Source organism: Pseudoliparis swirei, chromosome 16 (assembly GCF_029220125.1).
Source record: "Pseudoliparis swirei isolate HS2019 ecotype Mariana Trench chromosome 16, NWPU_hadal_v1, whole genome shotgun sequence".
In the NCBI taxonomy this organism is placed as follows: Eukaryota; Metazoa; Chordata; class Actinopteri; order Perciformes; family Liparidae; genus Pseudoliparis; species Pseudoliparis swirei.
The window spans coordinates 24,063,349-24,081,827 of record NC_079403.1 but is presented as its reverse complement, the minus strand read 5'-3'; the positions used below and the strand labels follow the sequence as shown (position 1 = coordinate 24,081,827).

Below are 18,479 nucleotides of genomic sequence, written 5' to 3'. Positions count from 1 at the left end.
CTGTCTATAACATGAGCAAATATATTGATGTTGTACATCTTTATTTACTCTTAACCAGTAAAATATATACTAATATTTAAACATCTTACCAAAAGCTCACGTGTTGCCTTTATTATAACACCAACATTATTCAAATAGCTTTGCGGTTGCAGAACTACACCCTTTTTTAGTTTGGGTCATTACGAGCAGAAACCTCACAAATCGGGTGGGGTTCAGTTGCTTTCATGTCATTCTCATAAAGACTTTATCCTGGAAAGTGGGAATAAATACCTAAATGTGAGCCAGATGTCAGACTTCCAGGTCATTGTGATGCATTTCTTGGCGATTTTTTTATTTTATTTAAATTGCTGATATACACTGCCAACGTAAAGAGTAGCCGATCCGGTCCCCGCGTGTTCTCACCTGAGGCGTTGTACTCTTTGATCTCCACGTAGTCGGCGGTGCACCCGACGGAGCTCTGCAGGCTGAAGTTCCCGTAGCTGAGGGTGAGGTAGTGGCCCGTGGGCCCCTCCAGGTACCATTCACAACTTGAGCTGCTCGGGTAGCTGGATAGGGGGAAGCCAGGGCTTTGGATTACCCCCCTCTGACCGATGTAAGTGCCTCCACATGTTGCTGCGAGGGATTGGAGATATACAAATGCGTCAGGCACAACTTCAGGTATGACTAAGTGATTTTTTTGGCGTCTCAATGACCACTAGTTTCTAAAAACCTGTTAACCCTCCTATTACCGTTGGGGTCAATTTGACCCCATTCAATGTTTAATGTCTCTAAAAATATGATTGACATAATTTCTTTTGCTTCATATTTCATGACTTTTCCTCATTTATTGGGAAAACATAACATTCACATGATGATATGTTTTCAATGTCCTGAACACAACTTTGTGGGGTCAATTTGACCCCAGGCTGTTTTTCACTGTGTAAAACATATAAGAAATATCAACTTTTTTATTTATTTAAAGGGCTATTTAGGTCGTCAACAAACAAACATAAAGCACCTGACACTTAAACTTGGGAAACAATATTAATTCTAATCATTTTCTGGAGGTTTTAATTGCTGGGGTCAAAAAGGGTAAAAGATGTTAGTACATTTGAAGGTAGCAGGAGGGTTAATGTCATGTAGGATTTTAAAAGTGTCCTCAAACACAACAAAAAGAGTCTGAAATGAACATTGAATGGCTTAAACTTTGTTAGGTCTGTGCCAATTACGTCAGAATTAGAATTGTATTCATATCCGAACACCAAGCCCTGGGTTTTCTACCTATGGAGTACTTTGCCTTGAAGCCTTTGTGTGTGACACTGGAGTCGGTACGAAACCGGAGCAGCATGGAGGAGCCGGCTGAATGTTGGGTGGATGGTCGGTTGTTTCCACAAAGGCGGGAAATTAAGTCACTGTTGGTCGTGGAGCCGTCACGCAGCTCCAGGTAGTCGTACACACAGCTGGAAAAACAACATGGATGTCAGGGCATGAGCCCCAAAGTCAGGAGAATAAGAAAGAAATCTCAATTTCATCGCAAAAGATTCCACTATTGAAAGAGGTCAAGGGTCCTTTGACTATATCGGAGATATTTTAGGTCTCCTAAACATCAAGTCTAGCATCAGAGGTGTCAAGATTGTATTTAAGGACTTGAACTTAACTCGAAATTGTGATAATTTAATTAAAGAGATTCAGGAGAACAACTTAATTGATAATAATGAATAGCAAATAGGAGAGGCAGGTGGGTCTCCAGCCGGCGTCCACGCGAACACACTGCACTCAAGGTGTGAAATCAATGGAAAGATAACCGAACATAACCCCATCATGTGTACCTGGCTGTGGGCTCAATGTAAATATCCTCCTCAAAGTCGATCTGGACCGCTTCCCCGTTGGGCGCGCTGACGACCCAGATACAGTCGATGTTCTGGGGGTAGCTCTGGGGGTAGTTGGGTGAAGTGATGTACCCCGGAGTGTCACCATCATTCAGCTCAATGAAGCCTCCACACGCTGCAGAGAGAGAGGCAGAATAACAGCATGTGGGACCTCTGTGTCCTTTGATCCTTGAGAAGCAGATATATTAATACAAGCTCAAACATTTTCATGAGGTTTGTTGGAATTCACTTTACAACTCATAATTAAATAAATAAAATGCTCTGATAATTTAAAAAAAATCTCTGGCTGGCGCAGTACGGTAACAAGTCCATCCAGTCATTAATGTCTATAGGTAGATAGGTAGATAGGTAGATTGGTATGTAGGTTAGGTAGGTAGGTAGGTAGGTAGAGAGGTAGGTAGGTAGGTAGGTAGGTAGGTAGATAAGTAGGTAGGTAGGTAGATAGGTAGGTAGGCAGGTGGGTGGGTAGATGGGTAGGCAGATGGGTACAGGTGGGTGCATGTAGGTAGATGGCAGGTAGGCAGGCAGGGTGGGTGGGTGGCAGTAGGCAGGCAGATGGGTGGATGGGCAGACAGGCAGGCAGATGGGTGGGCAGGCAGGCAGGCAGATGGGTGGCAGTGGGCAGATGCAGGCAGGTAGCAGGCAGTAGATGGTGCAGGCAGGCAGAATGGGTGGCAGGCAGGCATGGGTAGATGGCAGGCAGATGGGTGGGTAGATGGGTGTGGCAGACAGGTGAATGGGTAGATGGCAGGTAGATGGGTGGGTGAGGCAGACAGGCATGGCAGGCAGGCAGGCAGGCAGGTAGATGGGTGGGTAGGCAGGTAGATGGGCAGGTGGATGGGTGAGGCAGTGGGTGGGTGGGTAGACAGGCAGTGCATGGGTGGGCAGATGGGCAGGCAGGGTGGGTAGACAGGGTGGGTAGATAGGCAGGCAGGCAGGCAGACAGGCAGACAGGCAGGCAGGTGGGTAGATAGGTAGCAGTAGACATGGGCAGGCAGATGCAGACAGGTAGACAGGTGCAGTAGATGGGCAGATAGGCAGTGCAGGTAGATAGGTAGGTAGATAGGTAGGTAGGTAGATAGGTAGGTAGATAGGTAGGTAGGTAGATAGGTAGATAGGTAGGTAGGTAGGTAGGTAGGTAGGTATGTATGTAAATGGTCCAGCAGGCTGATGGGTGAGTCCCAGCTGAGTCCTCAGTATTTAGGTATTTAGAACCTAGTATTTAGTTTAGTTTAGTTTAGTTTAGTTTATTTCGATCAGCAATAATATACAAAAATCAAAATTTCAACAAAAGAAGAAAGTGGCTGACCGAAAGGGTCAAGGCTGAAGCTATCAAGCTTATAAGTGCCCTAACCTATACTTTCATGAAAATACTTATTTTAGAGAACCATATACATATACCTATATATATATATATACATATAAACATATACACATGCATACAAATTCACACACCCATATAAACATATATACACACATAAATACACATACCTACATATACATAAAACAATCAACAAAACAAAAACAAAAAAAACTAAGTAGTCTTTATGTTCATAATGGTAATTTGGGGGGAGTAGCTTTACAAGGAGGCCTGAAGTGACGGAGGTTAGCGATGCAGACTTTTTTAAATGCTGTACGAACACCAACCATGTTGATGTTGACAAACTGAGACGATCGACAGAAAGAGGGTTGCTGTACCTTGACTGTGGGCCTCAAAGGTCAGCTTGAAGCCGCTGCCCTCGATGGTGGCATCAGATGCAAAGTGGATAAAGAGGTGGTTGTCAGTAGTCTGGAGGACAGACGGTACGCTGGAACCACAGAGACGGTCCCCGAGTGCTGGAGCTGAACCGTCTGGACCATTTCTGAGCTGTGGAAATAACAAACGATGAACCGACTGATCGTTAACAGTAGAAAACGAAATGTCAGACAGAACGGAGTGAGACTCTCCCACAGTCCTGTGGTCAGTAACTGGACTTAATTTGATGCTAAATTGAAAAACTAAAGTGACACTTGTAGTCGTATGGATGTGGTTTTTAGCACTTTTACACAATATACAGTGTTTGCTATCTTCTTGTTGTTTACCTCCAGGTAGTCTCCTGTCCTGCATCCAGTTTCATAGCCTTGGATCTGGAAGGGACTCTGGAAGGCGACAGAAACCCTGTAGCCGGGCGTCACCATCACATGCCAGCTGCAGTCCAGACCGGGCAGGTAGTTCTGAGGGTAGTTGGGACTGCTCAGAACGCCCCGGTCTGCATGCAAGAGGCCCCCACAACCTGAACGGAAACATGACGTTAGCATCTTGAAAGAGCGACTCAATGGTAAGTGGATAGCACATGTATAGTCATCAGTCACCCACTCACACACGGATGCAGTCACTAACATTCACACACCGTAGAACAGCTGCAGGAGCCATGTGGGGTTAAGTGTCTTTCCCAAGGACACATCGACATGGGCTAGCTGAGCCGGAGATCGAACCGCCGACCCTCTGATTGAAGGACGACCAGCTCACCACTGAGCCACTAAACCACAGAGTTTTGGTTGAAGTGCCTTTAAGGTTGAATCACCGTTATCTGAAGGTAACACGACTGTGACACGAATTTTAGACGATGCATTTAGTGGTCTTGATTAATTTTACTCATTCAGGGGCTGGCTACTTAGCTAGCTAATGCTAGCTTGCTAATCCACCATGTTTTCGTGCAGAGCTACACAGCAAGCTGGGTCTCTGCTCACCACTCCTTGGAGACGACAGCCTGGTGGAGCTCATAAGACACAGCTTCATGGAACCACACCGGCTAATTGTACTATGTTAATGAATATGAACATGTCCCATTATTGAGGGGCTTAAAGTTAAAGCTCACTAACAAATATAAGTTGGACAAAAATGAAGCTTTCCTTTGTTCCCTATGCATCCACCTTTTCAGACTTAAGGTGTGTTGAAGTGGTTCATTAACAATAGCTTTAACTCAAAAGTCACTGCATATATATACATGTTTATCATTTGCTTCTGGCATAGCCTCGGACCTCTAGAGTAGGAGGCATTAAAGCCTCGGCCACCGACGATGCCGTCTGAGGAGAAGTGGATGAACATGGAGTCTCCCGTTGAGTGGATGGAAGATGGAAGTTCCCGACCACACACATTGGCCAACACGGGGGACAAACTACTGGAACCTGAGAACACACGAAAGGGAATCAATGACAACATGTCCAGAGGAGCAAACAGACCCAACTCAACAGCACTGTCACGAAAAGAAATACTAGTGATCCCTTCGAGTGTGGTTCGAGGTCTTTTCAAGGAACAGGGTTGTATATTCAAAGTCTTGAGGACTTAATTGGCTTCATTGGCTTCATACGCTTCATGCGCTTCATTCGCTTCATACGCTTCATTCGCTTCATACGCTTCATACGCTTCATTCGCTTCATATGCTTCATTCGCTTCATGCGCTTCATTCGCTTCATGTGCTTCATTCGCTTCATGCGCTTCATGCGCTTCATATGCTTCATTCGCTTCATACGCTTCATACGCTTCATGCGCTTCATACGCTTCATACGCTTCATTCGCTTCATTCGCTTCATGTGCTTCATTCGCTTCATGCGCTTCATACGCTTTATACGCTTCATACGCTTCATTCGCTTCATGTGCTGCATGCGCTTCATTCGCTTCATGCGCTTCATTCGCTGATTGGCTTTCACAAATTAGTGTAATATTTCAACTTGAGGCGAATGATGCAAATTTTTCGCTTCGTTCAATTCGCATCATTCGCGCCGCCCGGCGTAAAAATTCACGTCAATCGCAACCGATCACGTCTGTGCTTTGACTTTGCTCGTGAGATCTGAGACGGCGCGTCTCTTTTGCTCCCTGCAGAGTAAACAGTCCTCATCCCGTCACTCGCGGCTTACCGTCTCTGATGACCAGGCTGTCATAATAGCAGTCGGGAATGTCCTCGATGTCCAACGACAAGAGGTTTAACTCCACGGTGGAGTCTGGAGAGCGGATCAACCAGGTGCACTCCAGGTACGGAAGGTACTGCTCGGGCCAGCCCGGAGAAAAGAGGAAGCCGGGAGTCTCCCCAGTCATCAGCATCCCCCCACAAGCACCTGAGAAAGAAATAGACAGGTTCAAGATCAGAGAAGGTGGGATAGGAAGAATAAGCTTCTACAATATCATCTGTCACTACAAGCATTTCACAGCCAGTTGTTGATGTTGGGTTTGCTTAAAACATATCAGAGATATCAACTTTTTTATTTATTTAAAGGACTATTTAGGTAGTCAACAAACAAACATAAAGTACCTCACACTTAAACTTGGGAAAGAATATTCATTCTAATCATTTTCTGGAGGTTTTAATTGCTGGGGTCAAATTGGCCCCAAGGGTAAAAGATGTTAGTAAATGTTAAGGTAACAGGAGGGCTAAGGTGCAGTTGCAAATCATGTGTGTTTTATAGATTTCGTGGTCTATATAAAGGGAATCAACGGGCTCGGACTGCCCGACCTGGTAAGATGGTGGGTGGCGGTCCAGACTCCTGGACGGCCGTCCACTCCACGAGGAAACCTCGTCCCACCACCACTGAGTCGCTGGTGAACTGCAGCGTGACGGAGCTTCCAGAGCTCCTGAGGGGAGGGGGCAGGGCCAAGCCGCAGAACGTCCCGATGGGGTAGTGGTGAACACTGGGGCCGTCAAATATCTGGAGTGGAGAAAAAAGGTTGAGAGATTTTTGTTGGATCGTTTTACACCTACCTGGGGGGCCATTGCCACCACCTGCACTGTGAGTATGGTGTCACTTAGCTCCTCACACCCCTCACAGGGTCAGAATGCTGGTCAGGTTTATAGTCGAGAGGGCTTGGTCACATTCATTCATAAAAGAACAATAAGAAGCCTGAGGTGGTGTGTGTGTGTGTGATTTTCACCTTGACGTTCGGACAGTTGTAATTGGTTGATTCCAGGATCTAAATGTCGTGTCACGCTCCATCTCACCTTGAGGTGGTCGTAGGTGCAGTCTTGCAGGTCCTCGATGTCCATGTCCAGGAAGCGGATCTGGACGTAGCTGTCTCCCTCCACGGTGACGGTCCAGCGGTAGTGGGCGTTGTTGGGGTAGGTTCTGGGGTACAGCGGGGATGCGATCTGACCCAACTCCCCCACCACATCATTACCGAACACTAATGAAGAACCAGGAAGTCACAGTTAGATGTATCACTCCTTCTTTTTTCAGTTTTCCTTCTTTTCTTAATCTGACAAACTGAACAAAACTCAATTTATATCTATGAGACGATGACATCAGTGAGATATGTCTCGGATTAAGGACAATGAGAAGAGGCTAGTGCACAAGTTAAGAAGATGCAGTAGAGCACGTTTTAGTGGCACGGTATGGTGGTCCGTACATTTCTTCACCACAGTCCCACCCCGAGTGGATCAAGGGTGTCCTCGAGTTACAAGATGTCTACAATATTAGTGTAAAGCTGCGTTCACACCAAAAGCGTTAAACTTGCATAAGTTTACTCGCTTGGCAAGTTGTGGTTTATTCCCGTCATTCGCTTTGTACGCTTAATTCGCTTAATTTGCTTCATACGCTTAATTCGCTTCATACGCTTAATTCGCTTCATTCTCTTCATGCGCTTCATTCTCTTCATACGCTTCATTCGCTTCATACGCTTCATTCTCTTCATTCGCTTAATTTGCTTCATTCTCTTCATTCGCTTCATACGCTTCATTCTCTTCATTCTCTTAATTCGCTTCATTCTCTTCATTCGCTTAATTCGCTTAATTCGCTTCATACGCTACATTCTCTTCATTCGCTTCATTCTCTTCATTCGCTTAATTCGCTTAATTCGCTTAATTCTCTTCATTCGCTTCATTCTCTTCATTCGCTTCATTCGCTTCATTCTCTTCATTCGCTTCATTCGCTTCATTCGCTTCATTCGCGCCTTGGAGGGGGCGTGGCTTATCTCTGTGGCTAGATTTAACAACGGCGGAGCATCTCAACGCTGATTGGCTTTCACAAATTAGTGTAATATTTCAACTTGAGGCAAACGATGCAAATTTTTCGCTTTGCTCAATTCGCATCATTCACGCCGCTCGGCGAAAATTGCCGTCAATCGCAACCGATCACGCCGGTGCTTTGACTTTGCTCGTGAGATCGACTCGCGCGAAATATTCGCAACGCTTTTGGTGTGAACGCAGCACAAGAAAACGACACTGAGCGTGTAGAATTGTAGATGAACTGGTTGGGTACAAGATCCTAATTAGAAGGGGGAATCAGTTGTTTCAGCTACGCTCATATATTTGGTAAGTTACAAGGTATGAAAGAGAGAGAGAGAGAGACACTCACAGTGTGAGAAGGTGGCTCTGAATCCGGCGCCACTCATCGAGGCGTCCGAGACGAACTTGACCCACAGGACGTGACCAATCACAGACGTGTAGTTCGAGGGCAGCAGATTCCCACAGAAGCGACCAACCAGAGCCCCCGAGGAGTTTCCCTCTCTGATCTCCAGGTAGTCGTTCTGACAGCCGGAGTCTCCCAGCAGGTGAAAGGTACTGAGAAGAAAAACAAGAAGTTGTTTTGATTGAATCCTGAAGAATTCATCACTCGTGATGTCTCATGGACTCACATGAAGGAGAGCTGCAGGCGGTTCCCAGGTGAGCTCCTGATGGTCCACACACACTCCACGCTGGGCGGGTACGCGTCGGGATAGTTGGGGCTGTTGAAGGCGCCGGTCTCCATCAGCAGATCTCCTCCACAGCCTGAGAGGAGGTGACATCATCACTTCCTGTCAGTCTCAATGTTGTTGTTGTTGTTGTGTATTTTTATTCAGTCAATCAAATACAATACAATATTATTCTATATAATATACAAACCAGAAAGACTGAAAAGGTATAGGTAGAAGAAAAAAATACTTATATATTCCTATCCTAAATTAATATCAAATAAATCAGAAAATGTATATAAAATAAAGAAAAATAACAAAGAAAATTTAAAATTTAAAAATATATATATATATATACAGGACTGTCTCAGAAAATTAGAATATTGTGATGAAGTTCTTTATTTTCTGTAATGCAATTAAAAAAACGTCATGCATTCTGGATTCATTACAAATCAACTGAAATATTGCAAGCCTTTTATTCTTTTAATATTGCTGATTATGGCTTACAGCTGAAGAAAACTCAAATATCCTATCTCTAAATATTAGAATATCATGAAAAAGTATACTAGTAGGGTATTAAACAAATCACTTGAATTGTCTAATGAACTCGAAACACCTGCAAGGGTTTCCTGAGCCTTGACAAACACTCAGCTGTTATAAATCTTTTTTTAACTTGGTCTGAGGAAATATTAAAATTTTATGAGATAGGATTTTAGAGTTTTCTTAAGCTGTAAGCCATAATCAGCAATATTAAAAGAATAAAAGGCTTGCAATATTTCAGTTGATTTGTAATGAATCCAGAATGCATGACATTTTTGTTTTTTTAATTGCATTACAGAAAATAAAGAACTTTATCACAATATTCTAATTTTCTGAGACAGTCCTGTATACACACATACATACACATATACATATACAGACATACATCTTCCACATAAATACATTTCAATCACACTTATAACTCTCAAGAATTGTTTTATAAATAATTCCTTTGACGTGTGCATGAGACCAGAGACCCGTTCTATCAGAAGTGTATGGAGCGTGACGCGTGAGGCGCTGCTTCGTCTTACTGGAGGTGGATGCTGAGTAGGTGGCTCTGAACCCTTTCCTGGAGACGGAGTTGTCCGAGATGAAGTTGACCACCATGGAGTCGCTGAAGGACGTCACCGGGTGAGGCAGCTCAGAGCCGCAGAAGCGCCCTGAAAAACATTTGAAATGACATGTGAACGTCGCGCTCCTCTAATCGAACAACCGGTCCACGCAGCATAAATACCGATGGAAGGTGATTGGTAGTTGTCTCCGTCCAGGATCTGCACGGCATCATGGGCGCAGTTGGAGTTCACCATCTCTAACTCAAAGTCAGTGAACGACAGAGTCACGTGGTTATCTGGCACAGGACGACACGCCAGAGGTTAAAACATCAGAACATCTGGAAGACAACTGGCAGACAACCATCACAGGAGGAGGAGGAGAAGAAGATGAGGAAGAAGAAGAAGATGGAGGAGAAGAAGAAGAAGAAGGATGAGAAGAAGAAGGATGAGAAGAAGAAGAAGAAGAAGGATGAGGAGAAGAAGAAGAAGAAGGCTGAGAAGAAGAAGAAGAAGAAGGATGAGAAGAAGAAGAAGATGGATGAGAAGAAGAAGGATGAGAAGTCAAAGTCAAAGTCAAAGTCAGTTTTATTTGTCAATTTTCCATATGTGCAAACATACAGAAGATCGAAATTGCGTTTCTCTTCTGTCCAACATAAAGTGAATTGTGCAACATATAGACAACATAGAGTGCAAAAATAGTAAAAAACTTGTGAACATATAGACAACATAAAGTGCATAGACAACATAAAGTGCAAAAATAGTAAGAAACATGTAAACATATAGACAACATAAATTGTGCTAGCAGCATTCAGACATGTGAGTCTGAAAGAGGACGGAGTGGGAGGATGGAGAGAGAGTTCAGCTTCCTGACAGCCTGGTGGATGAAGCTGTTGGACAGCCTGGCGGTGTGAGCCCGAGGCTCGGTATCTCCTCCCAGAGGGCAGGAGGCTGAAGAGACCGTGTGAGGGGTGGCAGGGGTCACTCACAATCGAGGTCGCTTTGCGGGTGAGGCGGGTGTTGTATATGTCCTGCAAGGATGGGAGGGGGGGGAGTGAGGCACCCATGATCCTTCCAGCTGCCTTCACTATGCGCTGCAGGGCGTTCCTGCTGTGGTCTGTGCAGCTTCCGCCCACACAGTGATGCAGTTGGTCAGGATGCTCTCGATGGTGCCGCGGTAGAAGGTGCACATGATGGATGGGGGCTCCTGCTTTCCTCAGTTTCCGGAGGAAGTAGAGGCGCCTCTGTGCTTTCTTTGCCAGCGATGTAGTGTTGGCTGTCCACGAGAGGTCCTCACTGATTTCCACCCCCAGGAATTTGGTGCTGCTGACCTGCTCAATGTCCGCACCGTTGATGGTCAGTGGTGGGTGATGGGTGTGGCCTTTCCGGAAGTCAACAACGATCTCTTTGGTCTTGCTGTTGTTGAGCAGGAGGTTGTTGGCTCTGCACCACGTGGTCAGAAGGTTGACCTCCCTCCTGTAGAGGGTCTCGTCATCCTTGGTGATGAGACCTATCAATGTTGTGTCATCTGCAAACTTGACCATGTGATTGGTGCTGTAGCTGGTTTTGCAGTCGTGAGTCAGCAAGGTGAAGAGCAGGGGACTGAGCACACAGCCCTGAGGGGCCCCTGTGCTGAGTGTGATGCTGCTCGAGGTGTTGTTGCCAACACGTACTGCTTGTGGCCTCTCACTCAGGAAGTCCAGCAGCCAGTTACACAGCGAGGTGTTGAGCCCCAGCTGGTCAAGTTTGCAGATTAGTTGTTGTGGGATGATTGTGTTGAATGCTGAGCTAAAGTCTATGAACAGCATTCTTACATAGGAGTCTTTTTGTCCAGGTGGGTGAGGGCTGGGTGGAGAGCAGAGCAGATTGCATCCTCCGTGGACCGTTTGGCCCGGTATGCAAACTGGAAAGGGTCCAGAGTGGGGGGGAGAATGGATTTGATATGCGACATGACTAGTCGTTCAAAGCACTTCATGATTATGGGGGTCAGTGCCACTGGACGATAGTCGTTGAAGCAGGACGGAGTGGATTTCTTTGGCACAGGTATGATGGTGGTTACCTTGAAGCATGACGGAACAACAGCTTGTCTCAGAGAAGTATTAAAGACATCCGTGAAGACGTCCTTAAGCTCCTCTGGAAGAAGGAGAAGTAGAAGAAGAAGAAGTAGAAGAAGTAGAAGAAGGATGAGAAGAAGAAGAAGAAGTAGAAGAAGAAGAAGGATGAGAAGAAGAAGTAGAAGAAGAAGGATGAGAAGAAGAAGAAGAAGAAGGAGAAGAAGAAGAAGGATGAGAAGAAGAAGTAGAAGGATGAGAAGAAGAAGAAGAAGTAGAAGAAGAAGAAGGATGAGAAGAAGAAGTAGAAGAAGAAGAAGAAGAAGAAGAAGGATGAGAAGAAGAAGAAGTAGAAGACGACTCACATGGTTCCTGTGCTTTGATGATCCAAGTACAGTTCTGATTGGCCGGGTATGGTCCTGGGTACCGTGGCGACGCGATGGCTCCCCCGTTATCATCAGTTGATATGGTTGCACCGCAGGCTGATGAGACAGAGAGACGGTCAGAGGCAGTGTCTCCGATATCACTGCCCTATAATTATGAGTTCAACGAGATTGTCTGAATGGTGCATAGCATAAGTGAGAACTGAAATGGGACGACTTTGATATTTCAGTCGCGTTCGAGTGATAGAAACCGAGAGAGTTATCGAGACCCACCCTCAGAGAAGCGAGCGCTGAAGCCACGGTGGTTGCGACTCGAGTCGGACCGGAAGCGAACGTAGATGGTGTTCTGGGTGGAGGTGATGGGAGGAGGTAGACTGGTGCCGCACACTCGGAGCAGCAGAGGAGAGGATATGGACGGACCGTCGTAGATCTACACCGGGAGAGGCGTGTGGTTTCAGTCACGCTGGGATAGGACCGGATCTTACCGTCTACCTGAACCGTCACTCACAACCACGTAGTCCCAGAAGCACTCGCTGTGATGTTCAATATCCACGTCGGAGAAGTTGACGAAGACCCGATGGCTGGGGTTCACACTGATGACCCAGGAACAGTCCACATTACTGGGGTAGCTGCTGGGATACGAAGGAGAATGGATCTCCCCTGATGGAGCGGTCACTGGGCCGCCACAGCCTGCAGGGAGAAGGTCGGGTGAGGAGAGGTTACTGATGCACTAATGCCAGGTTTTCTCAAATAAAGGTTTGGCCCAAATACACAGCGGCTTCCACACGACACATTCAAGCAAATCACAATAAAAGGTACTGAAGGGATGCTGTCCACTGAAACGCTACAGCGCCTATACAGGTAGAGACAAGTCGAAGAAGAAGGAGGCTTCAAGCAAATAGTTATCCCAATTTATGAGCTAATTAAAAATAGGCCTGTCTAAAAATGACAGCCTGCTACCCTCGGCAGTTGAGGTGAATAATGGAAGACACACTTAGTGAGTAAAGTTTAGTAGATTTAGTAGAACCTCACTACAGCTATCCCAATTAGACGTGGATAGCCAAGTGTCAGATAACGTTGATAGTTTGTAGTTTGAAGGCTAAAAGTAGCTCGGATTTAGATTCAGGACTCTTTAAACTAGAAAATGCATTTCCTGCTGAAAATGCGTGGAACGCTAACATCTGAAAGCTTGAAGCTGAAATATAAATGTAAAAATTGCTGAAAATGTCTGAAAGCAGATGAAAATAGCTAAATTATGAAAATAACAGCTGAAAATGTCTGAAATTAGCTGAAAGATATTTTTTTAAATAGCTGAAAATAGCTGCCAACAGCTGAAATAGGTTGAAAATAGCTTAAAACAACTGAACATATGAAAAAAGGGAAACTTCCTGCTGAAAGTGTTGAAGCACAAAAACGTTGAGAGGATATGTATAACTGGAAAAGATAAGCAAAACTTTATCATCTCAATCTTCAAAGATATGAATCACAATCCAAGAAATGAGAGAGAGGGGGAAAGTCAGACATGAGAACTAAAGAAATAAAGAAATAAATTAAGGGGGTGTGTCAGTCCAACAAAATTGAATAAGAATGAATAAAGTATACGTCTATCTATCTCTGTCGTTTTGGTTTAAATATTTCCAAAGGCATTTTAGACATAGAAATTAAACATCAAGCTACGTTCAACACTCCTCCCCCCCGATGAGACCTCTATACTGTCTCTACATTGTGTGTATTTGGTGGTGCAGTGGCACAGATGTCTGGCATATGCATGCACACACAATGTCTACCACCCACCTCCCAGAGCTTCAGCCCAGCTCGCGTTGAACCCTCGCCCGCTGACGTAGGCGTCGGACTTGAAGCGCACCGTGAGCAGGTTGCCGGTGCTGGAGACGTGCATTGGGCTGGATGTGGTGGTGCAGAGCTTGGTCAGCTGGGGGGCCAACAGGTCTGGGCCTCCATACACCTTGAGGAGGGGTCAGAAGTAATCGTCAAAGTTACACTGCCGAGTAAGACGTGTCTACTTTGTACTTTCTATTAGTTTTGGTGATGGACGTATCGCCTCTTTCAAGGTAGAAAACAAACTTTTTGTCTGGGAAACGTACGTCTGGATAGATGCTGCACTTCTAAAGAGCTTTACTACATGAGCTTAAGGGACTGTCTCTACCTCGGTTATAGAAAAACAGGACCAATGACATTTCTTTAATGGAATGCTTCTATTTTATCTACGTTATTCATCTACTCAGAGAGAAACGCTGGATCTCTTACTCCACTACATGCATCTGACAGCTATAGTTACTAGTTATTTGACGGAAAGATTGAACATAGTAAATATGTGATCCGTTTACAAAATGTGATGAGTTTTGCTCTTGGGTAGTAAAAATAAAGTCGTTAAAGGGACAATCCACCCCAAAATCAAATATACATAGTTTTTCCTCATGTTTTTCGAGTGCTATCTATCAATCTTTCAATCTTTTGGTGTGAGTGGCCTGGTGTTGTAGAAATGTCTGATTTCTCTCTAATATGATGGAACTATGAGGACCAACGAGGTGTCAATGCAAGTGAAGGAGGCCATTAAAAGGCTGATAACACACACACCTATCAGGCAGGTAGCAGACACATGAGGATGGACCAAATCAACAGTTTGGTACATTCCTAAAAATAATGAATGTACGAGAAAGTTCAACAACACCGAAAGGCCCTGAAGACCACGGAAGACATGTCAAGTAGACGTAGTGAAGAGAAACCTTCATCACGTGAACACTGAGGTCCAGAATGAGGTCCTGGAGGAGGAGGGCGTGTCTCTGTTAAAGTCTACAATCAAGAGACGCCTTCAGGAACCTGAATACAGGAGGTTTACAACGAGGTGTAAACCACTGAAGAACAGGAAGGACAGAAAACAAACATCTGAAGGAGCCGATCCGTTTCAGATGAAGGTTTTCTGGAAGATGAAACCAAGATGAACTCGAACCAGAAGGATGGGAAGAGAAATGTCTAGAAAAGGAAAGAAATGTCTCCTGAACCGAAGCAAACCACGTCATCTAGGTCAAAAGTACGATGTGTAATGTAATTATGAGTAATTGTTGTCTGCTATGTCATCTCAAATGAGTCACATGGAACTTATTTTGGATTCTAATGTAACCAATGCAAACCATTAAGAGGATAACATATGTGTCCAGTTCTGCTGGAGGTTATTTTTCATTGGACTACGTGGGAACTTCAGAAGCCCAGAGCCATTCCAGTCTTTTCTGAACTCTGCACTGTAACGTAGCAACCACGTTCATATCTCACCTCCAGCACGTCGTAGTTGCAGTCTGGGTGGAACTCCACATCAAACTCCTGGACCGTGAGGGTGATGCTGCTGCCGGCTGACGTGGTGATGTACCAGATACACTCTCTGTTCTCTGGGTACCTGCTGGGGTAGCCTGGGCTGTTGAAGGAGCCAGTGGAACCAGAGAGTTCCCCACCGCAGCCTGCAGGGACACGCAGCCACAGGTACATTGTTTTAACCAAGTGGGTCAAAAGGTCTCCGAACTTAGACTTAGACTTTGACTTACTTAGTGCTGCCTCATTGTGTATTTTTACTTTAAAAGTACATATGTTGCATGTTGTCTTGGCATCAATAACAATACATTTCCCTCTTACCGTTCTGGTACCACATCATCTGGAACCCGGGCATGGACACGGAGGAGTCGCTTCTGAACGCCACGGTGAGGGCTGGGCCCGTGGTGCTGTTGGCTGGTGGCGGCGTGTATCCACAGAATGTCCCGATCACAGGAGCTTGTGTGTTAGGCCCATCGAAGAGCTGGAACGTGATGAGGAGGAAGTGGAGGGGATAGTACGTAGTTACAACATTGCACAGTACATGTTGGAAAGAATAACAGGAACAATGCAGTGTGTATTACCACAACACAAAGACAGTTTGTTTCATCTCAGTTAGGAAGGACTGTCACAGAAAGTTATGATGAATTCAAACCCTAACCTAGACCCTTAGAGACCCACATAGAGCCTAAGAGACCCCTATAGGTTAGGGCCTAACCTATAGGGGTCTCTAAGGGTATAGGTTAGAGCCTAACCTATACCCTTAGAGACCCCTTTAGGTAAGGTTCTAAACTATAGAGGTCTCTTAGGGTATAGGTTAGGCTCTAACCTATCGGGGTCTCTAAGGGTCTATGTGGGTCTCTAAGGCTATAGGTTAGGCTCTAACCTATCAAGGTCTCTAAGGCTATAGGTTAGGCTCTAACCTATCAAGGTCTCTATGGGTATAGGTTAGGCTCTAACCTATACGGGTCTCTCAGGGTCTATCTGGATCTCTAAGGCTATAGGTTAGGCTCTAGCCTATACGGGTCTCTCAGGGTCTATCTGGATCTCTAAGGGTATCGGTTAGGTTCTAACCTATAGGGGTCTCTAAGGATGTCGGTTAGGTTCTAACCTATAGGGGTCTCTACGGGTATAGGTTAGGCCCTAACCTATCGGGGTCTCTAAGGGTCTATGTGGATCTCTAAGGGTATAGGTTAGACCCTAACTGTTAGGCCCTAACCTATAGCGGTCTCTAGGGGTCTATGTGGATCTCTAAGGATAAAAGTTAGGCTCTAACCTATAGAGGTCTCTAAGGGTCTATGTGGGTCTCTAAAGGTCTATGTGGGTCTCTAAGGGTATAGTTCAGGCCCTAACTGTTAGGGCCTAACCTAATCTATAGGTAGAGTTCAACTCAGGACTTGTGGCCAAGCAATCATAGATACAGACTACCATTCACATCTGGGTACCTTGACGTAGTCATAGAAACAGCTGCTGGAGGTGGACTCCAGCTGGAAGGCGGTGAAGGTGTAGTTGACGGTGTTTCCGCTGCTGGCCTTGATGGTCCAGCTGCATTCGGAGTTCAATGCATAGTTGTTTGGGAAGTTCAGTGACTCCACCACTCCCTTGTGTCCGCTTGGGATGACCACGGTGCAATCTGAGAGCGAACACAAGCAAACAGGAATGCCCCGTGATACCAGAGACCAGACACTTCTGTACTTACTCATCAGAAAACTGCTGAGTGTGTTGTATTTAAGTGACAGTGCTTTTACTTTAAGTACAGTTTTGGCTATTCTGCACAACTTTGCACATCTGCTAAAATATGCATAGAAACAACACAAGACTTTATGTTCCAAAGCTACCTAAATATAACACAAGATTGTGTGTGTGTGTGTGTGTGTGTGTGTGTGTGTGTGTGTGTGTGTTCATACCGGAGGTGTATGATGCGAGGAAGCCTCCCATGCTGACCATGCTGTCGGTGCGTAGCTTGACGTAGAGCTGATTGCTGGAGGCGTTGATGCTGCTCGGCGTCTGGCTGCCACACAACTTGGCCAGCTCAGGAGCACTGCTGCTGTTACCGTCATACACCTGGACACACACACACACACACACACACACAGTAACTCAACTGTTGTTTGTTCGGATTTCTCTAATTATTAAACACATTAAAAACACACGTCAGAGCATTTTTAATTGACATTTCAATTGAATTAAGTTTATTTTGTACAGCGCAAAATCAGAAATTACAAATAGTTAGTATGTATAGTTCATGTTTACGATAATATCTAAAACGTAGTGACACCAAAAGGACCAAAATCTCTTTGCATCTGATTATTGTTTATTTGAGTGTAGAAGTATTGTACATAAGAATATTAATCTAATATTATCACATAAACCCATTTAATTTGAAACCTTCAAAATAAAAGAATAGGATATATATTTTTTTAAATATTTCTTTTAGAAAAGCTGATCATATGTCTTTCAAGCCGTCAGGGGACACATAAAATGACGTGGCGGGCCAGATTCGGCCCCGGGCCTTGTGTTTGACACCTGTGGTTTAGTGCGTCACCCACATTCAGGACTCTAATTAATGAGGAACCATTCTTAAAATCTGTGGTTGCCAACTGTCTCGATTGGTCGTGACATTCAGTCTCTTGGACTCAATGTCTTTGTACCTGTATTGACAGTGTAGAGTTGTAATGTTTTTGTATATATACTTGCACATGTCAATAAGAAAGTCTATATTTTAATGTAATACATAAGAAAGCTATGATAATCAATAAGCGATATTGTGAAGAACATTGTGTTCCAACAGGTATCCCAGTGCTCTTTTGACACCAATGTGTATTTTATAAACCAATCCTTTCAATTTTATGAACTCAATTGTTCAGCCTGTGAACCAAATCCTCTTAAAACAACTTCATACTGTGAGGTGCATGACTCACAGCCAGGTAGTCAAACGTGCAGGTGGTGGTGGACTCCAGGTGGAAGTCAGAGAACGAGAGCAGCAGCTGGCTGCCCTGGTTGGTCCGGATGTTCCAGTAGCACTCAGCATTGGGGTGGTAGGGCAGCGGGTAGTTGGGAGAGGAGAAGGCCCCCGAGGTGGTGGTCAGCGTCCCTCCACAGCCTGAGGAAGAGGGATTCAATCAAAAGGA

At 45.0% G+C, this 18,479-nt stretch overlaps 1 protein-coding gene across 1 annotated transcript in view; it reads right to left on the bottom strand.

The window, feature by feature from the left end:
- The window catches only part of cubn (cubilin (intrinsic factor-cobalamin receptor)), a 61,061-nt gene that overhangs the window by 17,773 nt on the left and 24,809 nt on the right, over positions 1–18,479 (bottom strand). The window contains exons 25-46 of the mRNA XM_056434757.1: positions 18,270–18,451; positions 17,256–17,412; positions 16,794–16,981; positions 15,673–15,832; positions 15,319–15,500; positions 13,825–13,993; positions 12,539–12,720; positions 12,304–12,460; positions 12,013–12,129; positions 9,782–9,895; positions 9,579–9,707; positions 8,473–8,605; positions 8,193–8,398; positions 6,842–7,023; positions 6,359–6,551; positions 5,766–5,963; positions 4,890–5,036; positions 3,951–4,141; positions 3,567–3,735; positions 1,809–1,983; positions 1,261–1,439; positions 403–612 (exon numbers count right to left, since the gene is read on the bottom strand). Of these exons, the coding sequence (XP_056290732.1) occupies positions 403–612; positions 1,261–1,439; positions 1,809–1,983; positions 3,567–3,735; positions 3,951–4,141; positions 4,890–5,036; positions 5,766–5,963; positions 6,359–6,551; positions 6,842–7,023; positions 8,193–8,398; positions 8,473–8,605; positions 9,579–9,707; positions 9,782–9,895; positions 12,013–12,129; positions 12,304–12,460; positions 12,539–12,720; positions 13,825–13,993; positions 15,319–15,500; positions 15,673–15,832; positions 16,794–16,981; positions 17,256–17,412; positions 18,270–18,451 (3,720 nt within the window). The remainder of the gene's footprint in view (positions 1–402; positions 613–1,260; positions 1,440–1,808; positions 1,984–3,566; positions 3,736–3,950; positions 4,142–4,889; positions 5,037–5,765; positions 5,964–6,358; positions 6,552–6,841; positions 7,024–8,192; positions 8,399–8,472; positions 8,606–9,578; positions 9,708–9,781; positions 9,896–12,012; positions 12,130–12,303; positions 12,461–12,538; positions 12,721–13,824; positions 13,994–15,318; positions 15,501–15,672; positions 15,833–16,793; positions 16,982–17,255; positions 17,413–18,269; positions 18,452–18,479) is intronic.